We start from the raw sequence: 21542 nt of genomic DNA, 5'->3' as shown, positions 1-21542 counted from the left end.
AGAATCTTTTAATACTATTAATAGAGTATTCTTATAGTTAGTTAAGACAGTTAGATTAATTCTAGATTAATTATAGTTAATCTAGCTTACTGTCTACTATACTAAATAAGAATTGATAGTCTTGATACTAAGTATAGTTAATTTAGATTAACTGTCCAATTTTTAGCTTAACTATAATTAGATATAAAAATTCTATTAACCTAGTCATAATCTAGTAGTTAGGTATAACTGACCCCATTAACCTAACCTAACCTGGCCAAACGCCAGTCTACTCTAGTCTTTTTTTAGTCTCTTATAATATTTTTTAATAAAAAGTTTAAATTAATTAAATACTCTCTCTATAAAATAGATAAATATAAAGTAAATCTTATTACTATTAATTAATATTTTATTATAATTAATTCTAAAATATAATTTAAATTAAAAATTCTTAAAATTTATTATATTATTTATTAAATAGCTCTAGAACTTTAATTTTAATAGTCTTAAGTTTAAGACTAGTTTTATTATTAAAATTTAAAGATAACTCTATAATAATAATATAAATTAATTATAAAAAACTAGACTGGCGTTTGGCTAGGTTAGGTTAGGTTAATGGGGTCAGGTATACCTAACCGGTAGGTTATGGCTAGGTTATATATATATATTGTACTGTCTGTGGTTAACCGGCAGTTAATCTAGTTCTGTCTGAGACAGCTAACTAGATCTATTTAGGCAGGCAGTAAACTAGAGTTACTTAAAATACTGCTGACAGAAAATAGTCTTAATCTACTGTCTACTAGAACAGACTTAGTTTGGTACCTTGTGACCTTATCAGATAAAATTAAGTTAACCGCGATTAATCTAGTTTTAATCTTAATCTAGATCGGTTAAACATTTTTATACCTTAACCTAACCGGCCCCGGTTAGGTTAGGTTATGGCTAGGTTACAACGGTTAGGTTATGCCACTCTATAAAAAACTAAATTAATTATATAAATAAGTATTCTTATATATTCTATAGCTAGTTATTTCTGCTATAAGCCTATAACTCTTTTAAAAGTAAATAATAGAGTATATTTAATTATAATATATAGTACTATATACTTCTGATATACTCTCTCTAAGATAAATTTCAAAGTAAATATTATATAACTAAGTTAATATCAGTTTTTTATTTACTATTATATTAGATACTTATTATAGTTATTAACTTATTCTTTAGTAATTCTATAGTTAATTTCAGCTTTTATTATCCTATAATATTCTGCCTTATGTATCTGTCTTTAATAAGATATACTAGACAAGGGTCTGTATTTGAACAATGAATAAGAAAAAAGGATTAGGTAGATAAAGATGAACGTGCACCAAACCAAGACCATAAGATAACTTCAATGACTATCCTGGATGGAATGTCCTTTTCTTTATCCATCATTTCTCCTCTCGCTGTTGGAAACATGTGGCCGATTCTGAGAGAGCCACGGTCACGGATTCCTGGAATCTTTTTCCCTGGGAAATCAATGCACTTATGAAATTTCCTCCAAAATGTTTGACCTGTATACAATCATATTAGTAAGATAAGTTCTTTTTTAAATATATCCACTCTAGTGTTACCTACACATTCTGAAGACTGCAGCCATTCTAAGGGATTCTGAGTAAGCTCTGCAGTATCGTTGAGCTGACCAACATCTTCGGCAATACATGATATAAAGCCATCCAGCTGTTCACGGTTCTTCTCATTGGATTCGGCCAAGAAATCAAAGGAATGTCCGAGTTCCTTTTGCACAGCTTCTTTAACACACGTTTCTTGGTCACGCTTCTCAAGGTTGTGAATTGGTGTAGCGAAGGTAAGGCCTACAGCGGCGAGCGAAAATAGTGTCTGAATCTTCATATTTACACACTCTTGGATGATCTCAACTAGGGAGGCGAAAGTGATTTCCAGTAGAGAAAAATATGTGTGATATCAGGAGAGTTGTTAAAAAAAAAAAAAAAAAAAAAGAGGGCTAGTGAGAGAAAAGAGAGAGATACGTTATGAAACAGCAGATCCAGCAATGGCCCAGATTCTTATACCTTGAGTCCTTGACAGCAATGCCTCAGGCAGGGGGAGGTTCCACTTCTGGCCATGTGAATTGGGTATTTGGTGAATAAAATGTAGATCTTAACCAGGGGCATTCTTTGGAGCATGATTGCTGAGTTCTAAAAACGTGTGGGGCGAAAACACAAGCTGAAGTTTAAAACCTTTGGTGGGGACTGTCCAAATGGAGGATGACCATCGTGATCGGCAGATCCTAAGACCCGGATTGAGATATGGCCCACACACTATTACAGGGTAGCGTGAACAACTCATAAATTATAAATATATCTACTCTGTAGCTTTGTACACTTCACTACAAGTGCCCAATATCCAATCCTTGCTGTAGAAACTATTTCTGGAGAAGTAATTTGCTCCCTAGCGTCTCCAGCCATATCTATTGAACTTTGGGCCCCAGAACTATACGAAGAAAGTCTGTGGGAAAGACTCAGAAGACTAACCCTATCCTATAATAATCCTGCTTCTGTTAACAAATTGCTGATCTTAATAGATTGGTATCCTTATATACACTAACCTGAGATGGAATGACCGCTTCCCTGGGTTCTTGCTAAGTCTAATATTATTCGCTATTTGGTCAGAATTCTACTCCTAAAGAAGGCATGGAATTTTAAACTTATATTTTATTGAACAAATACCAATTTACGTGGCCCAGAAGTGGTGGGACCTTCTCCTGTCTGAGGCACTGCAGTCAAGGTATAAACATCTGGGCGATACCACACGTTCAAACACATCTTTCTCCATTGGAAAATCAGTTTCACCTCCCATACTCAACAGTATCCAAACATGAAGATCCAGATCCTGTTTCCGCTTACCGCAGTGGGCCTCGCCTTCGCTAAACCAATTCACAACCTCGGGGAGCGCAATCCTACTGAAGACACCCTCACGTGTGTCAGGGATGGTGTGGAGGCAGAATTTCAGCGCGCGTGTGAGAACGCTGTTGACACATGCAGAGACGGTTTGTACGAGCTGTCCGAATTGAGATCATGTATAGACACAGCTACTACCGAAGCCGCCGAAAGTTCTCCATTGAGAATTCCCATACGTTTCTTAACAGGATATAAGAGCTGTGTAAGTAACACTAGAGTGGGTGTATAAGGCTTATCTCACTAATGTTATACAGCTCGACCGCGCCCCTAAACTGGGAAATCTGCAATCGGAACAGTTGCAAATTCTGCAGGAAGTGATCCCGCAGATTGAGAACAATGTTTTGCCCGGCTGTATTAAAGGATTCAATCTGAATTGAGGATGATGCTTGATTCCTAGTCCTTGCCTGGGAGATGGAACAGTTGAGAAAGAATTATATATTAATAACCCTTTAAGGGTTACCTTTATGTAATAATAAATTTTGTCTTTTTATTAAAGGATCGATGTATATAGGGACAAGAAATATGGGGAGGCGTGGAAGACGAACAACAATCAAAGGAAGCATTAGAGAAAGAGTTGAATTTACTGGGAGCATCACTCTCCCAGATCACAGGGGCGATTGTGGCCAGCTTGATTGAACCAGTGTTTTTTACCTTTACCTAATGAACATTTGATTTAAAGAAATTGATTTTTTTTATGCCTACTGATACTTTTCTGGGGGCGTATGGGGGATGGAGGATATGATGTAGCTAGAATTCCATTGGAGATATCCTGTATCTGGTTTTGATCTATGTCCTCCGAAGAGCTTCCAACGAAACATGGTACGTCGAAAGCAGGCGCATTGGCCCCGCTCGTTACCGATTATGTTAAGATAGTAATTTTGAAGAGTTGGGTGTGTTTGTGTTTGTATATCACTTCCTACACAACATATAATAGGGCCACTGTTCGCCACGTGGTTCGGATAGTTCCACTCCCGATCTGTAAGCGAACCACTCTACAGGGAGTCAACACGAACTTTCCGCGCCTTATCTCAGTAGTAGAGCTCTCTGGAGCTCTCCACACAGTTAGTACCCAGCGTTCATGCAATACCAGCTCTGACTGCCGCAGAACTAGCGACACACTAAACCCTGACCCTGTCAGAGCTGGCACCTCTGTTTGTAATAGTATATTAAATAGGTAAGATCTAAAAAGCTACGAAGTAGTTATAGATATAGATAAATCCCCGAACAATAGATTCCACATAGAAAGTCTGGGGAAGAGGAACTCAATTCTTATCCCTGTTGACCTAATAAAATCAATAGGCCTTAACTAGGGGGTATTCTTAGAGTCATGGTTGCTGGATTCTAAAAGCCGCGTGGCGTGAAAACACGAGCTGAAGCTGAAAACCTGTGGTGGGACTGGACAAACCTAGGAAGATCAACGTGATCTACAGATTCCAGGACCAGATTTAGATGTGGGCCCCACACACTATTGTGGGTTGGTATACACATACTATTTCCTTGGTACATTGTATTTATCACATATATCATTTATTCTACGTGACCAGAATGGTAATTTTGTCGAACTTTTCTTCTGCCTGAGGCATTGAACTCAAGGTATAAAGATCTGGGCTATTGCTGGCTGGATCTGCTGCTTCTTGAACATACATCTCATCTTTTCTCTCACTCATCTTTAGTATACTTGTATATTATATTTTTCCATTGGAAATCAGGGTTCACTGCTCTAGTTAAGATAATTTAACAGTATCTCAATATAAAGATCCAGACACTGTTTTTACTTGCCGCTGTTGGCCTCGCTGTTACTAGCCCAATCCACAACCTTGAGAAGTGCGATAATACTTCTTACACCAAATATATCCGTGAAGGCATAGAGAAAGAAGTTAATAACGCGTGTGCAGCCCGTCCTGATGACTGCACCCTCCAGGAGGAGTGGGCATCTTGTATGGCCCAAGCTGCGGACAAAACCGACACACTTCTTGAACTTTTCCGGCTTCCCCACTATCTGTGGAATCAATATTTTGAATGCGTAAGCAGCAGCAGAACGGGTAACGTATTCGGTAAACGAACCGCCACTGTAAGCGACCCGCCATCTTCTGTTTTCCATCGTAAATAGCCTATTTTTAAACAATAATATCTCAACTATTATAAGATATTTCAGGTTATGATCAAGATATCTTACTAATATCACTATTCTACTCTAAAATAAGCTATATATCAAGTTTTAAGTAGAGATAAACTGAATTGTTTACTATAGAAAACAGAAGATGGTAGGTCACTTACAGTGGCGGGCCTGGCGGCTCGTTTACCGAATATGTTAGTTAACTATGGATGGTCAAAACCCCGTTTCGACCAGTCGATTTGCCTACAAGGTAATCAGAATTGATTGAGTATAGAGAGGTCTGATCTCTAGTAATATACTAGATCTTCCTACCATATATAAATTTATAATTAATAATAAAAATAAATTACTTAACTCTTGTTTTTATAATACTTTTACAAAATTAATGGAATATACATAGATTAATAAGTTTTAGTCTATATATATTTTAGAGATTTTCTTATAGTTATATAAGCTATAATATAGAGTAAAGAGAAACTACTCTTAAATTATTTACTAAATTTATTAATAATATCCGGGAGTAACTGGAGTAGCTGATATATACTCTATAAATAATTAATAAGTAACTTAGAATAATTAAGGTACACTTATATACTGTCTTATAAAAGCGGCGGCACCTGTATTGGGTAACTGGGCAGAACTCGCAGAAAAACAATTCAGTTATTAACTATTATACGAAAATTCCCCTCACGTTGCAAATCAGGTGACGCTGAAGACGATTAAATGTACCCTTTGTTTACCGCCTCCTTGTTGTGGATATGCTTTGGCCCTAAGTTATGGATCGAATTAACAACAGTTCGCTAGGGGGCTAAGACTGGTAGTTGCTCGTTTTCACGGTGATGATCTGGTGAGGAGTGGTTTGTGGATAAGGCAAAAGAGGTGTTGCCGGGGCGGCAAGATACGATTTATTAGTCTAATAAATCTATGCAACCTGGCGGGCATGGATTCCATAAATTTCCTGTTTGATCATGGAACACGCTGTCAAAACCATGCGTTGTAGTTCCCAGACTCAATCCCAACATCAGCAATGCGTTCACCCCGCAAGTGTCGCACGACGCTGTGGGGTGCTTTACCGATTTCGGTGATTTAATGTTAAGATCGGGCCGAGAATGACATATAATGCATGTATATCAGTTACAGCCGCAAGTGTCTTTTCTCGCTTGCATGAAAAGTGGTCTTATTCGAATTGTCTCACTCTCTGCGCGGCAGGAATGAGTAGGAAAAGTCTTCTATCTCTCTCGAGTCTATCTATTCAAGTTGTATTTTATTGTTTTCGCAATGGCTTCCTCAAAGGACTCCAAGAAAGCACCCGACTTTGGGTTGAAAGGGGGTGGCTGACATTCTGGATTACCGTGAGTTCCTTTTCTGTTGGCTTCATATGCTCCTTGTATGGCTAACTCCTTGTTTTCTGAGCAAGCTGCCTGTGCCACAGACATGAGTTTCTTTGGATACGATCAAGGTCTTTTTTCAGTAGTATGTTTATCCCAAGAATCTGACCCCTGAGAGGGCCGCATACGATACTGACAATTGTCTTCGAAAGGCGGCGTTGTGGTTGCGGAGGGGAGGACTTTCTGGTGGTTCACAATATAGTAGGACGATCAAAACCAAGACACCCTCCACTGTCACTGCCATCTACGATGTTGGATGTTTCTTCGGCGCACCCGTGGCCTTCAGTATTGGGAAGCGCCTCGGTCGAAAGAAGTCAACCCTACTAGCAACCACCCTTACGACGATCGGCACCCTTCTCAAGTGCGTGTCGTACAGTCTTCCACAGATATTTGTTGGTTGGGTAATTCTCGGGTATGTTTTTGAATTGCGTCGTTTCTGACTTCGATTCCGTTTCAATGACTGGGGTGAGGCCAGTTTCAGAAATGAGATCAATACATCAACAGCGCCAACCTGGCAAACAGAGACTTCCGCACCCAAATGGATATGGAGGCTCGTTTTCCTGGAAATGGTCATGAACATCCTTGACTTCTCTATGGTCAACTGGATCAACTACGGCCTTTCATTTGCCGGTGGCGCGGTGGGCTGACGACTTACGATCGCTTTCCAGTTTATTTTCATTTTCGTTCTATTTGCAACTATCCCATGGCTTCCCGAGTCCCCGAGGTGCGTTGTCTACTCTGTCCTTGACTGTGTCTCGAATCGCTCACTTACTGTGCTCCCTAAACGCAGATGGCCCATGCAAAGGGATACGGGAAGGAGGCCATCGAAATCATTTCATGTATCGAAGCCAAGCCCGTCCATGACCCTTGCGTTGTGGTGCAGGAAAATGATATTGAATATACTATTTAACACGAGCGAGAACATGCCATCCGATGTTATACGGAGGCCAATGCTGGTACTGCCGAAGGACATATGTTTGGTTCCGCCTCTATTGTGTCCTTCTTTCTCTTCTATATTTTCTTTGGTCTTGGTATGCTCGAGACTCCGTGGCTTTATCCTCCAGAACTCAACTCCCTCCAAATGCGGAACAAGGGAGCTGCTGTGGCGACGGCAACGAATTGGTAATCTGCTTGACCACATATAATCTGATCTAAGGACTCTGCTGACTTGCCTAGGGTCACGAACTTCGTCATCGTGGAAATTACTCCTATTAGAATCCAGAATATCTGTTGGAAGTTCTGGATTGTCTGGACAGTGTTCAACGCCGCCTTTTTGCCAGCCATCTATTTCTTTTACCCAGAAACGGGTACGTTATCCTTGTTGTTATACTTTCTTCGAGGAAATACTTATCTCGAATCTGTTATAGCGAATCGTACCCTGGAAGATATAGACGCATACTAGCGTACGAATCCGTCGTTGATCGTCGTCAATGACCCGGATGCCCTCTCTGTCAAACTCCCGTTAAAGCACATCGAGCACGAAGACCATGAGGTGAGAAGATTGGGAAAGTCAGGACGAAGGCCGATAGTCTTATGGTAGAACATGTGGAATAAGTAAGATAGTGTGAATTTTGGTTGTAACGTTCAAGATGGGTGGGCAGGTGAATTAAACCTGACATGTACGATGGTGTGATATATTTTGAGATATATTTTTGCAAGCGAATTGTTTGTTATTCAAATCCTCAATCATAGCTACGCTGTACAAGAAAAGCAGTACAGCCAAACACTAGACGAGTTATCTTGAAACAGTGAACCTGTCTTTATTCGCTTTGATTTAACCTCTATGCCCTTGCAGTAATCTCATCTCAGGGGGCTTGGCTCCACATCTCAGGACGAGCCGCACAAGGCCTACGGAAGTTGATTCCGCGATACTATCCCAATCGTGGTTTCCATTATCTTCTACTGTTGTCCAGGGCTTTCGGAGTTACGGGCTAGCTAATGCTGTGGGTCAACTCCTCGAGATATATGTCTCATCTTACAATTGACTAAGAGGTTTTGGGAACCTTCTTTTTACTCCTAATATCCAATATAGTGAAGATTTAGTGTTTGCAGTATTGTCTACAACAATGTGAGTAACTTAACGCCTAGATAAGCTTGATCCGACGCGTGATGATGCTGAAAAACGCTCACACTGGCGTAGATACTAGTACTACCTAAAACTAGCTGTACAGACTTCGCTGGCTGCTAGTCGGATTCTGTCACTCCGAGAGAAAACAAGAAAAAAAAATAAAAATAAAAGAAAAGCTTCACAGTGATGTCTTCAATTAATAATTGATTATCCTAAGAATCCGTTTTCAAGGCATAAGCAAGCCAGGTGTGGGGCGGTCCGTGCAAATTAAATCCATGCAAAGGCCCACTTCAGTCGTCCATCCAATTTAGAATAACATCCTAGTGGAAAGATAGTCAGGCACCATAGCAAAATCTTTCTGAGACTTCCTTTCGCTTAGTTCACCAGAGGAGGGTGGACTTGCTACAAGTAGTCAAGATGAAAGCACTGAGAAAAAAAAAGAGTGCTATCAAAGAAAGACAATAAAGTTGAACAAGTGACGATATTCCGAGTTAGGGCTTTAGAGTTTGCCATTCGATTTGCCACATCGCGCCTATGACGGAAGATCTTCGGCAGTACCATGAATTTAACTGAGAGATTTATGGCTATTGTGAGGGAGAGGAGGAAGACCACACTGGAAAGGGATAATTCTTCTACAATCTACTGTGTAGAGAGGGTTACGACCCTAGAATGGTAGGTGGATTAATATAGAAACAATGCCCTAGCTCAACGAGCGATCAATGCCCTTCATACTACGTAGTAGTAGCAATTGTTAGATAGCCTTAGCAAACGTAAAAAGAAAAGGGGCGGAAAAGTGGAAATGCAACCAGATGGGCTGATTTTCGAGAAAGGTTCTACTTCAAAGCCAATCGCGGATGTACTACGTAGTAGTTCGTCATAGATCACCGTTCGTATAAAAGAGCCAACCGGAAGCTCATGTTATTCCAGTGGTCGATGGTAAGGTTAACTACAATTTTCACGAATAGGCTCCGGAGTGTGGTTGTTCTGTAAATGAGGTTCCCTGGATGTACCGAGTCGAATATTGAAAAGCAACTGCGTTGAGTTAGCAGATGGGTCGAGAACGTTGCATTAGTCGTGCTCCACCCCAAGGCATCGTGGAGCTATACCCGTGGGTCTTCCACCGCTTTAGCCTTTCACAGAGCTTCAAACTCTTCACCGGCCCCAAGAATGGATTTGCCATCGAAGTGGCCCAGGGTTCCGTACGGAGTACTCCATAATGACGAAATACTCGGTCGGCTCTCATGCTTTTTGTCTCTTCGGCATGCCGAAACGGAACTCTCGGAGGTACAGTCTAGGAAAGCCCCGAATTAACTTTCTCATCTGAACGAGTTTTCAGCTCTTCAAATGTAGACTTCGGCGGTTCAGTTTCCTGTTCCTTCTTCGATTCCCCTTTCATGAGACGGTCAGATTGGTTCGAAATCCACTGACGCCAGCGCCTTTCTGTTGACTGTCTCTTACAATGGCCGATCAACCCGCCAACAACGCCCCCCACAGTCAGTCCAGTAATTCTTTTCTGGACAGGTTAGGACCCTAATATCCGTTGTGTGTTTTATTACGGTCGGGCTAACACCGTCCTAGGCTGAAGGGCTTCTTCGGCTTTGATAATGATGTCGACTCCGATGAACTGCGTAGCAGCAAGGACATCGAAATCCACACTTGGAACGGTCCAAATGATCCTGAGAACCCGTATGTTATCATGCTATCTCTTATGATGGTTGTATTCGTACTTACTGATCCTTCTTAGGTTCAACTGGAGTCTCAAGTACAAATGGCTCCTAACAGTCACCGTCTGCTTCATGTGAGACTTCTATCGCTTTTCTCTTTGGTTGGATCAGCGCTGACCACTTCTCAAACAGCTCCATATTGACTGGACTTCCGGCAGGAACGTATGGCTCTGGAAATGACTGGATGGAAGAGAAGTTCCATGTTCAGAATTCACCCTTTCCCAACCTCTACTGGGCAACGACGTCCTGGAATATGGGCGCTGCCTTCTGGCCGTTGATCTTTGTGCCTCTCACTGAGTCTTCCGGCCGTATGCCTGGGTACTTTGTGGCCTATGTAATTCTGGTGATTTCACTATTCCCATCGGCATTCGCGAATAACTTCGCTACGCTGGTAGTCACCCGTTTCTTTGGTGGCGGAGCCTCGTCGGTCTCCATTAACATTGTTGGAGGAAGCATTAGTGACGTTTGGTTGGGCGAGAAGGCTCGTAGTCTGCCTATGTCATTGTTTGGCTTCACCAGTGTTGTAGGTATTGCGCTGGGCCCGTTCATCGGTTCGGCCATTGTGCAAATTCACAAGTCTGACCCCTGGCGTTGGTAAGCTATCCCATCGCTTTCATGTATCAAACTCCTATCTCTGACTGTGCATGTCTTGCAGGATTTTCTACATTCAGATCATCTATAATGCCGCGCTCATCCCCGTATTCTACCTGATCCTCAGCGAAACCCGCCCGGATGTGATCTTGAAGAAACGGGCCCGAAAGATCCGGAAGGAAACCGGTCGGCCTGTCTACGCCCAGGCAGAGCTCAACAAAGTCAGCACTCTCAAGCTTCTGCAGATCTCCTTTCAACGTCCTACACGCATGCTTTTGACTGAGCCTGTGGTGATCTTTTTTACACTTTGGATCAGTTTTGCCTGGGGTATCTTGTATCTATTCTTCTCCAGTGTTGTCCAAACTTACAGCACCAACTATGGCTGGGGTGTTATGGCTACTGGTCTCGTACAACTCGCCATCTCCGTGGGTGCGGTCATTGGTACAGCCATCAACCCGCTTCAGGACTGGATCTATCTGGGCTCAGCCAAGCGCAACTCCGAAAAGCCGGGAAAGCCCATTCCCGAGGCTCGTCTTTACACCGCTATTCCTGGCAGCTTGCTCTTCGCAGCTGGTCTGTTCTGGTATGGTTGGGCCAGTATGCCCGATGTGCATTGGATTGTGCCCACCATCGGTATCACAGCTGCCGGTATCGGTATCTACTCCATCTACATGGCTGTGGTCAACTACCTGACCGACGCGTATGAGAAATACGCCGCGTCGGCTCTCTCAGCTGCTTCGTTGGGGCGTAACTCGTTCGGTGCTTTCTTACCCCTGGCTTCGCCTCAGCTGTTCTCCAATCTCGGCTTTGGATGGGCCGGTTCGTTGTTGGGCTTTATCGGTATCGCGCTTTCGGTTGTCCCTGTTGTTTTAGTGCTGAAGGGTCCTCAGATCCGTCATCGTAGCCCTTTCATGCGTGAATCTATGTGGACTTCAGATGAGGTTGATGAGAAGGATGAGCCTAGTGCAGAGAAGGTGCCAACTGCGGAGATTCCTTAAATAGGGGTTCATGTTTCTTCTTAATGCCGGTAACAGGCGGCTTTCTGGTTTCAGCCTTTTCCAAGGTACTTTATATCACTCTTAATTGAGTTGAGTGTACATATTATGTCCGATTACATATTAATCCGGAAGGACTACACGCTACGTATGGATACATATAGGAAAGAATTTCTAGCGTGCAGAAGGGCACAAATTCGTGTTCAGATTACTAAATTACTCCTGAACTTACTGTGGGAAACGTAATCAATTGTTGTTTTCAATAGTCAAGTGAACGATTTCTCTATGCTACTAGACACCAAATCTCGATCCAGGCTTGATATACTGCTCCATTTCTCAGCAGTGTCGCTGTCCATGAGTCAATTTGCTGGTTCCATGAAGTGATTGAGCCTTGGATCCTTATTATTGGACTTTCTTGACAATCCATTCTGCCGAAAGCTTCATTCCATGGAAGTGTCTAACTACCTAACCTTTGGGTACGCATCCGTTTTTGGAGAGGTCTAATTTTACCAACAACTGACTTTTCAGTCGGCAGGGAGAAGAAAACGTTTTATACATCGTGCAGCCTTCATACAAATGGAATATGCTGGGTTTCCAAGTGCCATGGACAAGGGGAATCTTGGGTGTAGAACGGTGTTGCGACTGTTTGTTGTTAGAATTTCGTAGCCCGAACAATCTCCCTTGTCCATAATACTTGGAAACCTATCATATTCCATCTAGGGGGTGAATCAACAAGAGCGAAGATAGGGAATTCTGGAATTACACATTGGAATGAAACATCAAATCAACGAGCTGGGCTGTCAGGGGTTTCTGCCTCGCACATCTCATAGTAAGTGTTGATCATTCAACCACTGAGTCACAATAGCCTCATATTTCTAATTTCTGGGAATAGACATTAGGTAGCAACATTCATGTGTGTGAAAGTTGTCCTCACTATCTGTTATGTTTCAAGTGTATCTATTTCAATAAGGCGTTACACCCTCAGCACGACTTCGACTGGGTATTCTATGATGATGAAGAAATGTCGATGATGACTATCCTGATAAAGATTATATGGAATAAATTCTCCAAGGTATCAACTGGAGTGATTTAAGTGACACCGAGGATGACGATGGTGCCGAACATGATGCTGATGCTCCGAATAGCGAGTGCGAACTTGGAGGTGTCGAGGACAACAAGTACTTTCCAACGATGGCGACCAAGAGAGAGATAGCTAGCAGGGCGCCGCGAACAAAATGGGTAATAAATCAGCTTACAGGCAGGCGATTGAACTATTCGCTATTTTAGGGCCCATACATTCAATACTGAGTACAACATTCCAATGCTAGTGACTAACGAAAGGACACCCATTTGATACTATGTATCACCGACTATAGCACCCTCGCAATCAATTGAAATATAGTATTTTGGGGATGTTTCCAGTTACCATTGACATACTTGACGCTGAACAGCTCCCGGTACATGCTGTTAATGTTTGTTAAGACTGCCATACGCCCTCATGGCCCCGAAATGAAAGCTCTTAGTCCAGATATAGATACTCGTCCCTAAATTTGGTAGAAATGAAGCCTAAACTGAGCACTTAAAGGGCCACTGATAGTAGGGCTAACATACAAGGCACCAAGGAAATATGCTAAGGCAGTGGTAACGCGCGGGTATCATACATCGTAGTGACGGTTCATGTCCTCCCCAACAGGGCGTGACTCCAAGGTAGCCTCGCAACTTGTAGGGTCCAGATGTTCTTTCCAGTAAGTTGGGTCTAATCACTTACCCTATCACCACTGCCCATTCAGGGTAGTAAGGCTGTACATGTAGTGCACAGTTAACATGTTGTCAAGGAGAGAGGCCTAATCTATGAGCTGCCAGTGCTGAGACACCTAGATATATACATGAAGGACCTACATAAATTTGTAAGTAGTGGTATTGCTCAGAGCAACGATATATCTATACCACATTGGACCTCGCTAGACCGAATACATTTTGAATGATCAAGACAGTATTTCCATAGCAAGGTACACAACCAGCATACAAGATCACTCAATAAATACAGCACCACCAACCAATCAGAATACAGATCACTATAATACCCTAAATGCATGTTGTTAGGGTTGATAGTTCTCTAAACGTCTCTCCACTTGGCATGTTACCACTAAATGCCCACTCAGGAAAAGCTCTTGTATATAAGAAACCTCGCCTATGGCACCTATTTACGGTAGGTCGGGCCTCACTAAGCACCACTGGTCTCTTAGCCCGTCAGCTCGTCGGGACCCATCCTGCATAATCCCACCGACCTCGACTGGAAGAGGGAGATGCGTCCAAACGTTCCCATGTCCGAATGTAATTCCTGGGGGGGAGTAAATTTGTATAAGGCTCCTATACAAAGTGGGCCCATTTTATTTCCGCACTTTTCTGTCAAGTGTGATTGAGGATGCCATAGTTCTTCGGAGTTTGTCGATGTTTTTACTCCCATGTCAGATAGGAGGAAGGGTGATTGGCAACAGGAAATAAAATATATATGCCCTGTAAGGCTTCCTTTGATTATCATTCATTACTATTCATTATTATTGTTGTCATGGTTGCCCATATACCGACCATCAAAACTATTACCTAGTTAAGGAACGTCCGTTACATCGACACCTCTCTGGAAAAGACTACATGATGGCGTCCCTTCCCGTAACCCTAGCTTGGCGATGCAAATCAGTTTACTTGCTATGATCAAAATTCTATTGGTTATGGCTGAAGTACAGTGGAAGACTTGGGGAATCATTGGATTTTATTCACATTAATTGATACTGTGTACATCATCCTTTCCAGGGTTTCTACAGGTCAGGTGTACTGCTAGGACTAGTATGGTAGAGTGGGGTCAGTCCCCACGATTATTGGTGGGCCCGAACACGGCGTACCGCTTTTGCGACCCTCGTTATCACCCTCCATCTTTCATCATCATCATCATCTGTCATCATCTTCAACTTTCGATTTCATCCAATATTTCATCATCTAACTGTCGGTCTTTCGCTTCCTATTTCTTTCACTTATCTTACTGGACTTTTTCTGGTCTAAAATTCGGTTACTCCCTTCTTCATCTCAGCCAGTAGCTGATACGATAGGAGTTCACAGCGATGGTTGTCTCGTCCCTTGTTCGCCGAGGCATGGAGCTTGCCTCCGACATGCCCATGAACTCCAAAAATCCTGAAGTGCCTTCTATTCATCTCTCAGGGTGGCTGGCTGGCCTTTTTGTCTTCTCTGTCCTAGCTTTCTTTTTTGTTGTCTTCTCGGTAAGGTCACTATTCTTTATCATGTTTCTACATTAGCGTGTTGTGCTCCTGGAGATGTCCTACGGTTGCTAATCCCACCTCTAGATCGAATACACCTACGGAATGGTGGTTGCGGCCCTCGCCGCCGTCGAGGAAACTAACCCCGATATCTATATCCGCGTCAAGACCGATGTCAACCCCAACAAGGATGTGGACCTGGCTGAGCCCGAGGTAGACACTCGTCGCCGTCAGCCTATCACCAGTAACTTGCGCACCACCATTAAACATCTCCGTTCCCGTGCCGGCTTCTGGTCTCGTTTCCGCGGTTTTGGTCTGTTCTTCACATACTCTCTGGCCGAGGGGTTCCTATTCTCGATTCTACCTATGTCCATAACCAACTTTGCCGGGCAACTGGTCGCCAGGATGATTATCGGCATAGCCCTGGCCAACTTGGAGCTGACCTGGGTGCATATTGTGATATCCGAACCCTCCTCCAAGCGCTTCTACCAGCGCATTCCCGGTTTCAAGAGCTGGCTGAAGATTGCTCCTGTCGTTGCCTTTGAGCAAGGCGTTGTCTGTGCCGCGTTCTACATTCCTCTACTTATTGCCGGAGCTGCTGGGGCTCTAAGCGACTTGGTTGTTGATCCCAACGCTAACATCCCACCGGCTGAGCTTGTGAGCCGCGCTGCCACGGCCATCGCCATCCCATCCCTGCTTGCCGGCCTCGTATCTATCCCCGCGCGGGCTGTTACAATCCGTGTTGCGGCCTCCATGCTCCCAAAGGAGGATGAAGCGATCATACCCTTTGATCGATCCTTCGGTGGAAAGGTGGTTCCTGCCACTCTGGGCGGCAGCGGTAAGCTCAGCATTAAAGATGCATGGGCGAGCTTTGATGGAGCTGCTCGCATTCGCTACGTGAAAGTGATCGGTAAGGCATTTGCCATGGAGTTTGCCGCGATTATCCTCTTTTCATTTGTACTTGGATGCCAAGTCCACGCGGGGGCATTGACGTACGGTGTCCGGCGTAGCGAGGTCAGCGCTTAGCTGTTCCGTATACCATAACGTACATGAAATTTTGTTTAATTTTTCTATCCTTCTTCTATTATTATCACCTCTTTCTTTTTCTCCTTTTGTTTAGTTACACAACTTTGGACATCACTTTTCTCGTCGTTGTGTCATAGTAGGTTACTCATCCACTACGCATCGGCCCGAGTGACATTAAAGCCGGAAAAGTTTCGTTTCGGTTGTCCTTTTGACCTCTCCAATTGTGTTGATACATGCGCTTTGTAGCCCCTTGGTTAGTAATTACGCCAAAGACATACTTGTTCTTCTTGCATCCGGAATGCTCTGTTGAATCTATTCTACATTATGCATAAGACCGCCGATTACGTAGCTGTTCCATGAGTTTAATATTAGTACTGTTACATGTCCTCCTTGGGTGCCTGAAAATTAACTCCGTCGATGCCTGACTAAGGCCATCAAACTGGCCAATAGCCCCGCCCCGCACCCGACCAAACACACCGCCTTCAGTGGCCATCCTTTCACCACCTCTCTCGTCACTGTTAATCTTTTCTCCCTTTCCTCCTCCTGGGTACCTTTGGAGAGTCCTCCTCTTGTTGAACCGCTATATCAACTGTATGCGATCCTAGGGTCTCGTCAGGCGCCCTATCCCCTTCATCCCGTTCCTCTTTCTCGCCCCGCGCTACCACTCCCGAGACCAGAGTTCCACTATGGCTACATCACCAGCAGGTCGCATGTTGTTGGGGCAGCTGCAACAGATGCAGTCTGCTAAGGACCTTCCCGGCATTAGCTGTGGGCTCGTCGATAATAACGTGTTTGAGTGGGAGGTCATGCTCATGATCTCAGACGATGTCAAGTTGTACGGCGGTAAGTTACATGCTAGTGATTTCCGAAAAGATTCAATAACCCGGCAGTATATATAAATATATATCCTTGGATACTTACTGATTGCCTTTGATTTTTCTTTTTTAACAGGCGGCTTCTTTCGTGCTCGACTCTCCTTTCCTCCCGAATACCCACATATGCCACCGAAGATGAAGTTTGAATCGCCACTGTTCCACCCAAACAGTATGCATCTTCTCCCCTCTTTCCCCGCTTTGCCTTATCTATCCCGAGCCAGATTCTGATGATCCATAGTTTACCCCAACGGCGATGTCTGCATTTCCATTTTGCACCCACCCGAGGAAGATAAGTACGGTTATGAGTCTGCTGCAGAGCGCTGGTCCCCCGTCCAGACCCCGGAGACAATCCTGCTATCCGTGATCTCCATGCTCTCGAGTCCGAATGATGAAAGCCCCGCCAACGTTGAAGCTGCCCGCCTATGGAGAGAAGACCCTAAAGAGTTCAAGAAGAGGGTCCGCAAGTGTGTCCGAGACAGTTTGGGCGAGGAATAAAGTGCTCCTGATGCACAATGAGATTATGCGTGACTGATGTTGTTGGCGCTGGAACATATTGTCCTTTTTTTCTTTTCTTTTTTTCCCCTTCGCATGATAGACTACATAGTCTATCGAGTAGCGCCAGCTCTTTGTCTCCGCGACATTCTTATTTTCCCTTTATCTAAGTTCTCTGTCTCCCCTGGAGTTACGTGATGTCGGCCCGGAGTTGAAATTTGGACTTGTTCACTTTGCATTGCCGTTGTTTCATATTTACCCGGCTATACTGCAGCGTAGCGCTGTCAGCATATGTTCAGTTTTCTGAACGAGATGAATATATCTATCTGCATCTATCTTAAATGTTTGTTTCTGTTGTCATACATGGGGTATCTTTAGTCGTATATGATGAGTATATCAGGCGGCTTCCACGTTCTTGGGACCCTTCCTTAATGATGGGAGGAAGAGCCCAGGATGAAAAACCGTCAGGGCCAAAACCGCCAAGGCAACCATCCTGTTGAGATTAGCAATCTGCATGGTTGGGAGAAGTCCACGGGGATACTCACATTCCATCCAGAACCAGAAACTCGTCCTCCTTTTGCATCAAGGGATTTCCCCATCCACCTGCCATCTCCGGGATACTGCACATCACGTCAGTTAAAGTAATCCCCGTCGTCCCTGAAAAAGACTTACCGATAGATACACCGAATCAGAACGGTAAAGTAGGCAAAGATATCTGCGATAACCACCAGCTTGATATTGTTCCGTCCATTTGTACCGTCCAGTACCTTCTCTCCCGAGCCACGCCGAAGGTAACGGATGAAAAAGTCCAGTGCTAACAGTCCACAAACGGACATGGTCGCGACCTGGAACGCAATACCTGTGATGATAATATCATTTCCCGCATTGAGAAGATCCCGTTGATCACTCCCAGCTGCTGCTGCCACACCACCACCGGCAGCTTGCAAAATCAGAGACCCGATATCACAACCGATGAAAATCCAGGTGAACAATTTCGGTTTGAGGCGCGAGTGTTCCGGTCCCAGCGAAAGGATGATATGTTTCAGGGTGAGGTAGATGCCCGCAGCGATGAATGTTGGCCCTAGGATAATCGCCACAATTTGCAACTTAAATGCGCCGCTGTCCCAAGGGTTCTTATTCATCAGTACACGACCGATATAGCCCGCCATCTCGAGAAGTGTGCCGACCACCAGTGCCACCATCAGCGTCCACGAGCGGAAGTAAATGCCGAACCCGAGTTGAAATATGCCACAGACGCCATAGAAGACCGTGAAGAAGATGTTACCACCATAGTTGGGATAGTAACCGTATGTTGTAGCTTCGACGGGGCACAACGGCGTGACTTCTGTACAGGTTTGGTAGCTGGCCATTTTGATCAGGGTTTAAAAATTATTATCTGTATATATAAGAAGAGTAAAGAAAAAGAGCCGGGAAAAGAACGACAGGCGCTAGAAACGAAAGAATATATGAACGGATTAAAGTGTCGTCTGGTCTACTAAGACAAAGAATCAGGGAGAGAAGAGACCGTTGAGACAACTCCATGGCCGACGCCTCGTATATATTTGATGTAATATTTTAGAGTCCCGTTTCTTTTCCCCGATTGCCATGACTTGAGTGGATCCTATCGGCAAATTCCTGCTTCCCGTAAGGAGAATAATGTGCTTTGGAATGTCTGATTGGCTCGCATTCGCTCTCGCTCTCGCATTCGTTTTCGCAGACCCACTCTGTCTTCTAAATTTTGATCGCGGGCCCTAACTGATTCGTTGATCCGTAAGCTCGATGGCTATGTTGCTCAAAGGAACACCGAGAGTTGACACCAGGCTGACACATTTGCTTATCTTTGTAAGCCATGCTTATTGCCCAAGACCTCAGATAAACCTCTATACACACGTAGTGAGGTCACAATCCAAGGAGAGAAGGGAGATGTACTGTATGTACAGTATACAGAGTACGTAGTGCATCCTGAACGAGACAATGCACTATGGAGTAGCGGCCGCAGTGGGGAGCCAAGACCCCGCTGCGTCATGGCCTCATTTGGGCTTTGAATGAACAGTATCCTCTCAGAAAAGGAGGACAACAGACTTTATCCTCATCAAGATTTAATACCCAACTGCTCTGGCCGGAGCCACGTGACATCATTTGACTCCCACGGACATTTTCCCCACGTGTCTCCACGTGTTCATCCACGTGGTTCCCAGTCACAGGAAATCTCCTACTACTAGTAGTGTCCAATGTGCTTCATTCTCTTGTGGATCGACCATGCCACGAAGGGCCCATACGAAATCGCGCAATGGCTGTGATCAGTGCAAGAAGAGGAGAGTCAAGGTAGGTAATTTTCTCGGCTGATCCACCCACGTACCCAATCCTACCGCGATCTTTAACGGAACATGCTTCCCACTCCTCCCCGGTGCTTTCCTCAATCTATATCCAATCATATCTCCACTATGATTAGCTAAAGAAACTTAAGCTCCAATTGGTCTTCTTTTTTATCATATATATGCCCTCTCCTCCTAACATCAGATAGTGCGACGAAAAGGGCCCGCCATGTTCAAATTGCGTCACCAGAGAACTTCGCTGCACTTACTTGAACACTCCCGCAGCACGCAGCATAGCCAGTTCTTCATCTGCAAGTCCAAACTCCATACATCCCGGACAGGGCCAGACCTCGGATGGAGCCGGTCATCCCTTTGCTGGCGCAGCCACTAATGTTCCATTTGCCTATTCTCGCAAGCGGGAATTAGAGCTGATACATAAATTCTCCACTGATACATATCAGAGCTTTTGCAATAAAGAATCAGACCACTATGTATGGCAGATTGTCATGCCACGCAAAGCTCTAGAGCATGACTTTCTCATGAGTGGAATCCTAGCAGTAGCCTCCCTGCATATGGCCTCGGCTTTAGAACCACCAGAAGCTTTGTCATATATTGATACGGCCCTGGAATACCATAACCAAGGGCTTGCACCCTTCCGACACGCAATTACCAATCTAACCCCACTCAACTGTGACGCTGTATTTGCCCATTCTGTCATCACCATCATGATCTGCATCGCTCTTCCCCGTTTACCAGGCTCCAGGGGTGAAAACTCTAGCATGACCGAGAACCTCATATTTGTATTTGAGTTACTAAAAGGCGTCGCCAAGATTTTCGCTATCACGCGGTCCTGGCTGGAGAATAATTTATTTGCTTCAAAGAACGGCTTCTTTGAGAAATCTGGAACCCCGCTGGATGCTGGAACTGAGGCTGCTTTAACCCGTCTAGCCGATCTAAACGATACACTCCTGTCCAACATCGAGCCAGACCAACACAGCATCATCAAAGATGCCATCTCTCATCTTCGTCGCTGCTTTGCACGCTACGATCATGAACAGGATGCAGCGTCCGTCTTGTCTTGGCTTGCTGGCGTCGATAAGGAGTTTGTTCATGTCGTTTGTCGTCGCCAGCCGCTTGCTTTGCTTGTTCTCATGCATTGGGGTGTTTTACTCGCTGAGCTTGATGGAAAGACATGGTGGGCTCGGAAGTCCGGCTCCGCCCTCGTTTTCGAGATATTGGGTGCACTGCAGGCGGGTGATGCCCGGTGGGAGGAGGCGGTGTTATGGCCGAAACAGAAACTGGGTCTTTAAGGGGGGCCGCCAGGTACGGGTCAAAAGCTATTTCTCCTTTCTTGGAATGGGTAGCAGTGCTCATTTTGGCGGAATATCCCATGGCAACTGCATTGATAGCAAAAACACACTTCACCTGGTAGAATCTCTCGAGTTTGTTCCTTCGCAGCTGGATTACATACAGAGAGCCCCATTCTTCTCGTCACCAGAGGGCTTCTTGAACTAAACCACGAGGCTGAAACTCCACCCCATGCCAGAACAGAGATCCACAATGATCTATAAACCATGGATTAGCTGACACTAGTCGCCATTCATTGAATATCCAGGAGTGATTACAATCAAAGGCTGGCCTGCAATGACGCGAGACTGATGCACATATCGGCAGCATTAGCAATTGCTGGCTCCGTATTACCTATATATGAGCCTATTTTGGTGCCTGAACCTATTTCAAGTTCGTT

The 21542-nt window shown here is 44.3% G+C and overlaps 9 protein-coding genes across 9 annotated transcripts; 6 read left to right on the top strand and 3 right to left on the bottom strand.

Moving 5' to 3' along the window:
- Positions 1-1409: 1409 nt before the first annotated feature.
- BDV38DRAFT_286616 (uncharacterized protein) lies at positions 1410-1869 on the bottom strand (the record flags this gene model as incomplete). The annotated part of the gene is made up of 2 exons (XM_032060707.1): positions 1410-1532; positions 1597-1869. The coding sequence occupies 2 exons, from the start codon at positions 1867-1869 to the stop codon at positions 1410-1412; spliced, it is 396 nt and encodes a 131-aa protein (XP_031909781.1).
- A 984-nt stretch (positions 1870-2853) lies between these two features.
- On the top strand, positions 2854-3313 carry BDV38DRAFT_286615 (uncharacterized protein; the record flags this gene model as incomplete). Its single annotated transcript, XM_032060706.1, has 2 exons — positions 2854-3138; positions 3191-3313. 2 exons carry the CDS (start codon positions 2854-2856, stop codon positions 3311-3313), a joined length of 408 nt encoding a protein of 135 aa, XP_031909780.1.
- A 3017-nt stretch (positions 3314-6330) lies between these two features.
- Positions 6331-8165, top strand: BDV38DRAFT_295968 (uncharacterized protein; the record flags this gene model as incomplete). The annotated part of the gene is made up of 7 exons (XM_032062819.1): positions 6331-6382; positions 6470-6525; positions 6662-6852; positions 6916-7078; positions 7483-7562; positions 7617-7747; positions 7808-8165. 7 exons carry the CDS (start codon positions 6331-6333, stop codon positions 7840-7842), a joined length of 708 nt encoding a protein of 235 aa, XP_031909778.1. The 3' UTR covers positions 7843-8165.
- BDV38DRAFT_257741 (uncharacterized protein) lies at positions 7816-8165 on the bottom strand. Its single transcript, XM_032055644.1, has one exon. It carries the CDS (start codon positions 8057-8059, stop codon positions 7892-7894), a length of 168 nt encoding a protein of 55 aa, XP_031909779.1. The 5' UTR covers positions 8060-8165; the 3' UTR covers positions 7816-7891.
- Positions 8166-9792: 1627 nt separating this feature from the next.
- BDV38DRAFT_257738 (major facilitator superfamily domain-containing protein) lies at positions 9793-12038 on the top strand. The gene is made up of 5 exons (XM_032055643.1): positions 9793-10029; positions 10087-10194; positions 10253-10306; positions 10365-10826; positions 10888-12038. Exons 1-5 carry the CDS (start codon positions 9968-9970, stop codon positions 11819-11821), a joined length of 1620 nt encoding a protein of 539 aa, XP_031909777.1. The 5' UTR covers positions 9793-9967; the 3' UTR covers positions 11822-12038.
- Positions 12039-14743: 2705 nt separating this feature from the next.
- Positions 14744-16451, top strand: BDV38DRAFT_257736 (uncharacterized protein). The gene is made up of 2 exons (XM_032055642.1): positions 14744-15090; positions 15175-16451. The coding sequence occupies exons 1-2, from the start codon at positions 14935-14937 to the stop codon at positions 16111-16113; spliced, it is 1095 nt and encodes a 364-aa protein (XP_031909776.1). The 5' UTR covers positions 14744-14934; the 3' UTR covers positions 16114-16451.
- A 252-nt stretch (positions 16452-16703) lies between these two features.
- Positions 16704-17708, top strand: BDV38DRAFT_182676 (putative ubiquitin conjugating enzyme). The gene is made up of 3 exons (XM_032052106.1): positions 16704-16956; positions 17065-17157; positions 17227-17708. Exons 1-3 carry the CDS (start codon positions 16800-16802, stop codon positions 17481-17483), a joined length of 507 nt encoding a protein of 168 aa, XP_031909775.1. The 5' UTR covers positions 16704-16799; the 3' UTR covers positions 17484-17708.
- Positions 17709-17777: 69 nt separating this feature from the next.
- BDV38DRAFT_182683 (RTA1 domain-containing protein) lies at positions 17778-19048 on the bottom strand. Its single transcript, XM_032052107.1, has 3 exons — positions 18153-19048; positions 18026-18100; positions 17778-17973 (listed from the first exon to the last, which is right to left on the bottom strand). Exons 1-3 carry the CDS (start codon positions 18848-18850, stop codon positions 17877-17879), a joined length of 870 nt encoding a protein of 289 aa, XP_031909774.1. The 5' UTR covers positions 18851-19048; the 3' UTR covers positions 17778-17876.
- A 571-nt stretch (positions 19049-19619) lies between these two features.
- BDV38DRAFT_182666 (Zn(II)2Cys6 transcription factor domain-containing protein) lies at positions 19620-21115 on the top strand. The gene is made up of 2 exons (XM_032052105.1): positions 19620-19805; positions 20005-21115. Exons 1-2 carry the CDS (start codon positions 19740-19742, stop codon positions 21103-21105), a joined length of 1167 nt encoding a protein of 388 aa, XP_031909773.1. The 5' UTR covers positions 19620-19739; the 3' UTR covers positions 21106-21115.
- The last annotated feature ends 427 nt before the right edge of the window (positions 21116-21542 follow it).

The sequence above is a fragment of the Aspergillus pseudotamarii genome, assembly GCF_009193445.1.
Source record: "Aspergillus pseudotamarii strain CBS 117625 unplaced genomic scaffold BDV38scaffold_63, whole genome shotgun sequence".
Classification (NCBI taxonomy): domain Eukaryota; kingdom Fungi; phylum Ascomycota; class Eurotiomycetes; order Eurotiales; family Aspergillaceae; genus Aspergillus; species Aspergillus pseudotamarii.
Note: the sequence above shows the minus strand (reverse complement) of the source record. Positions and strands in the feature narration are given on the sequence as shown.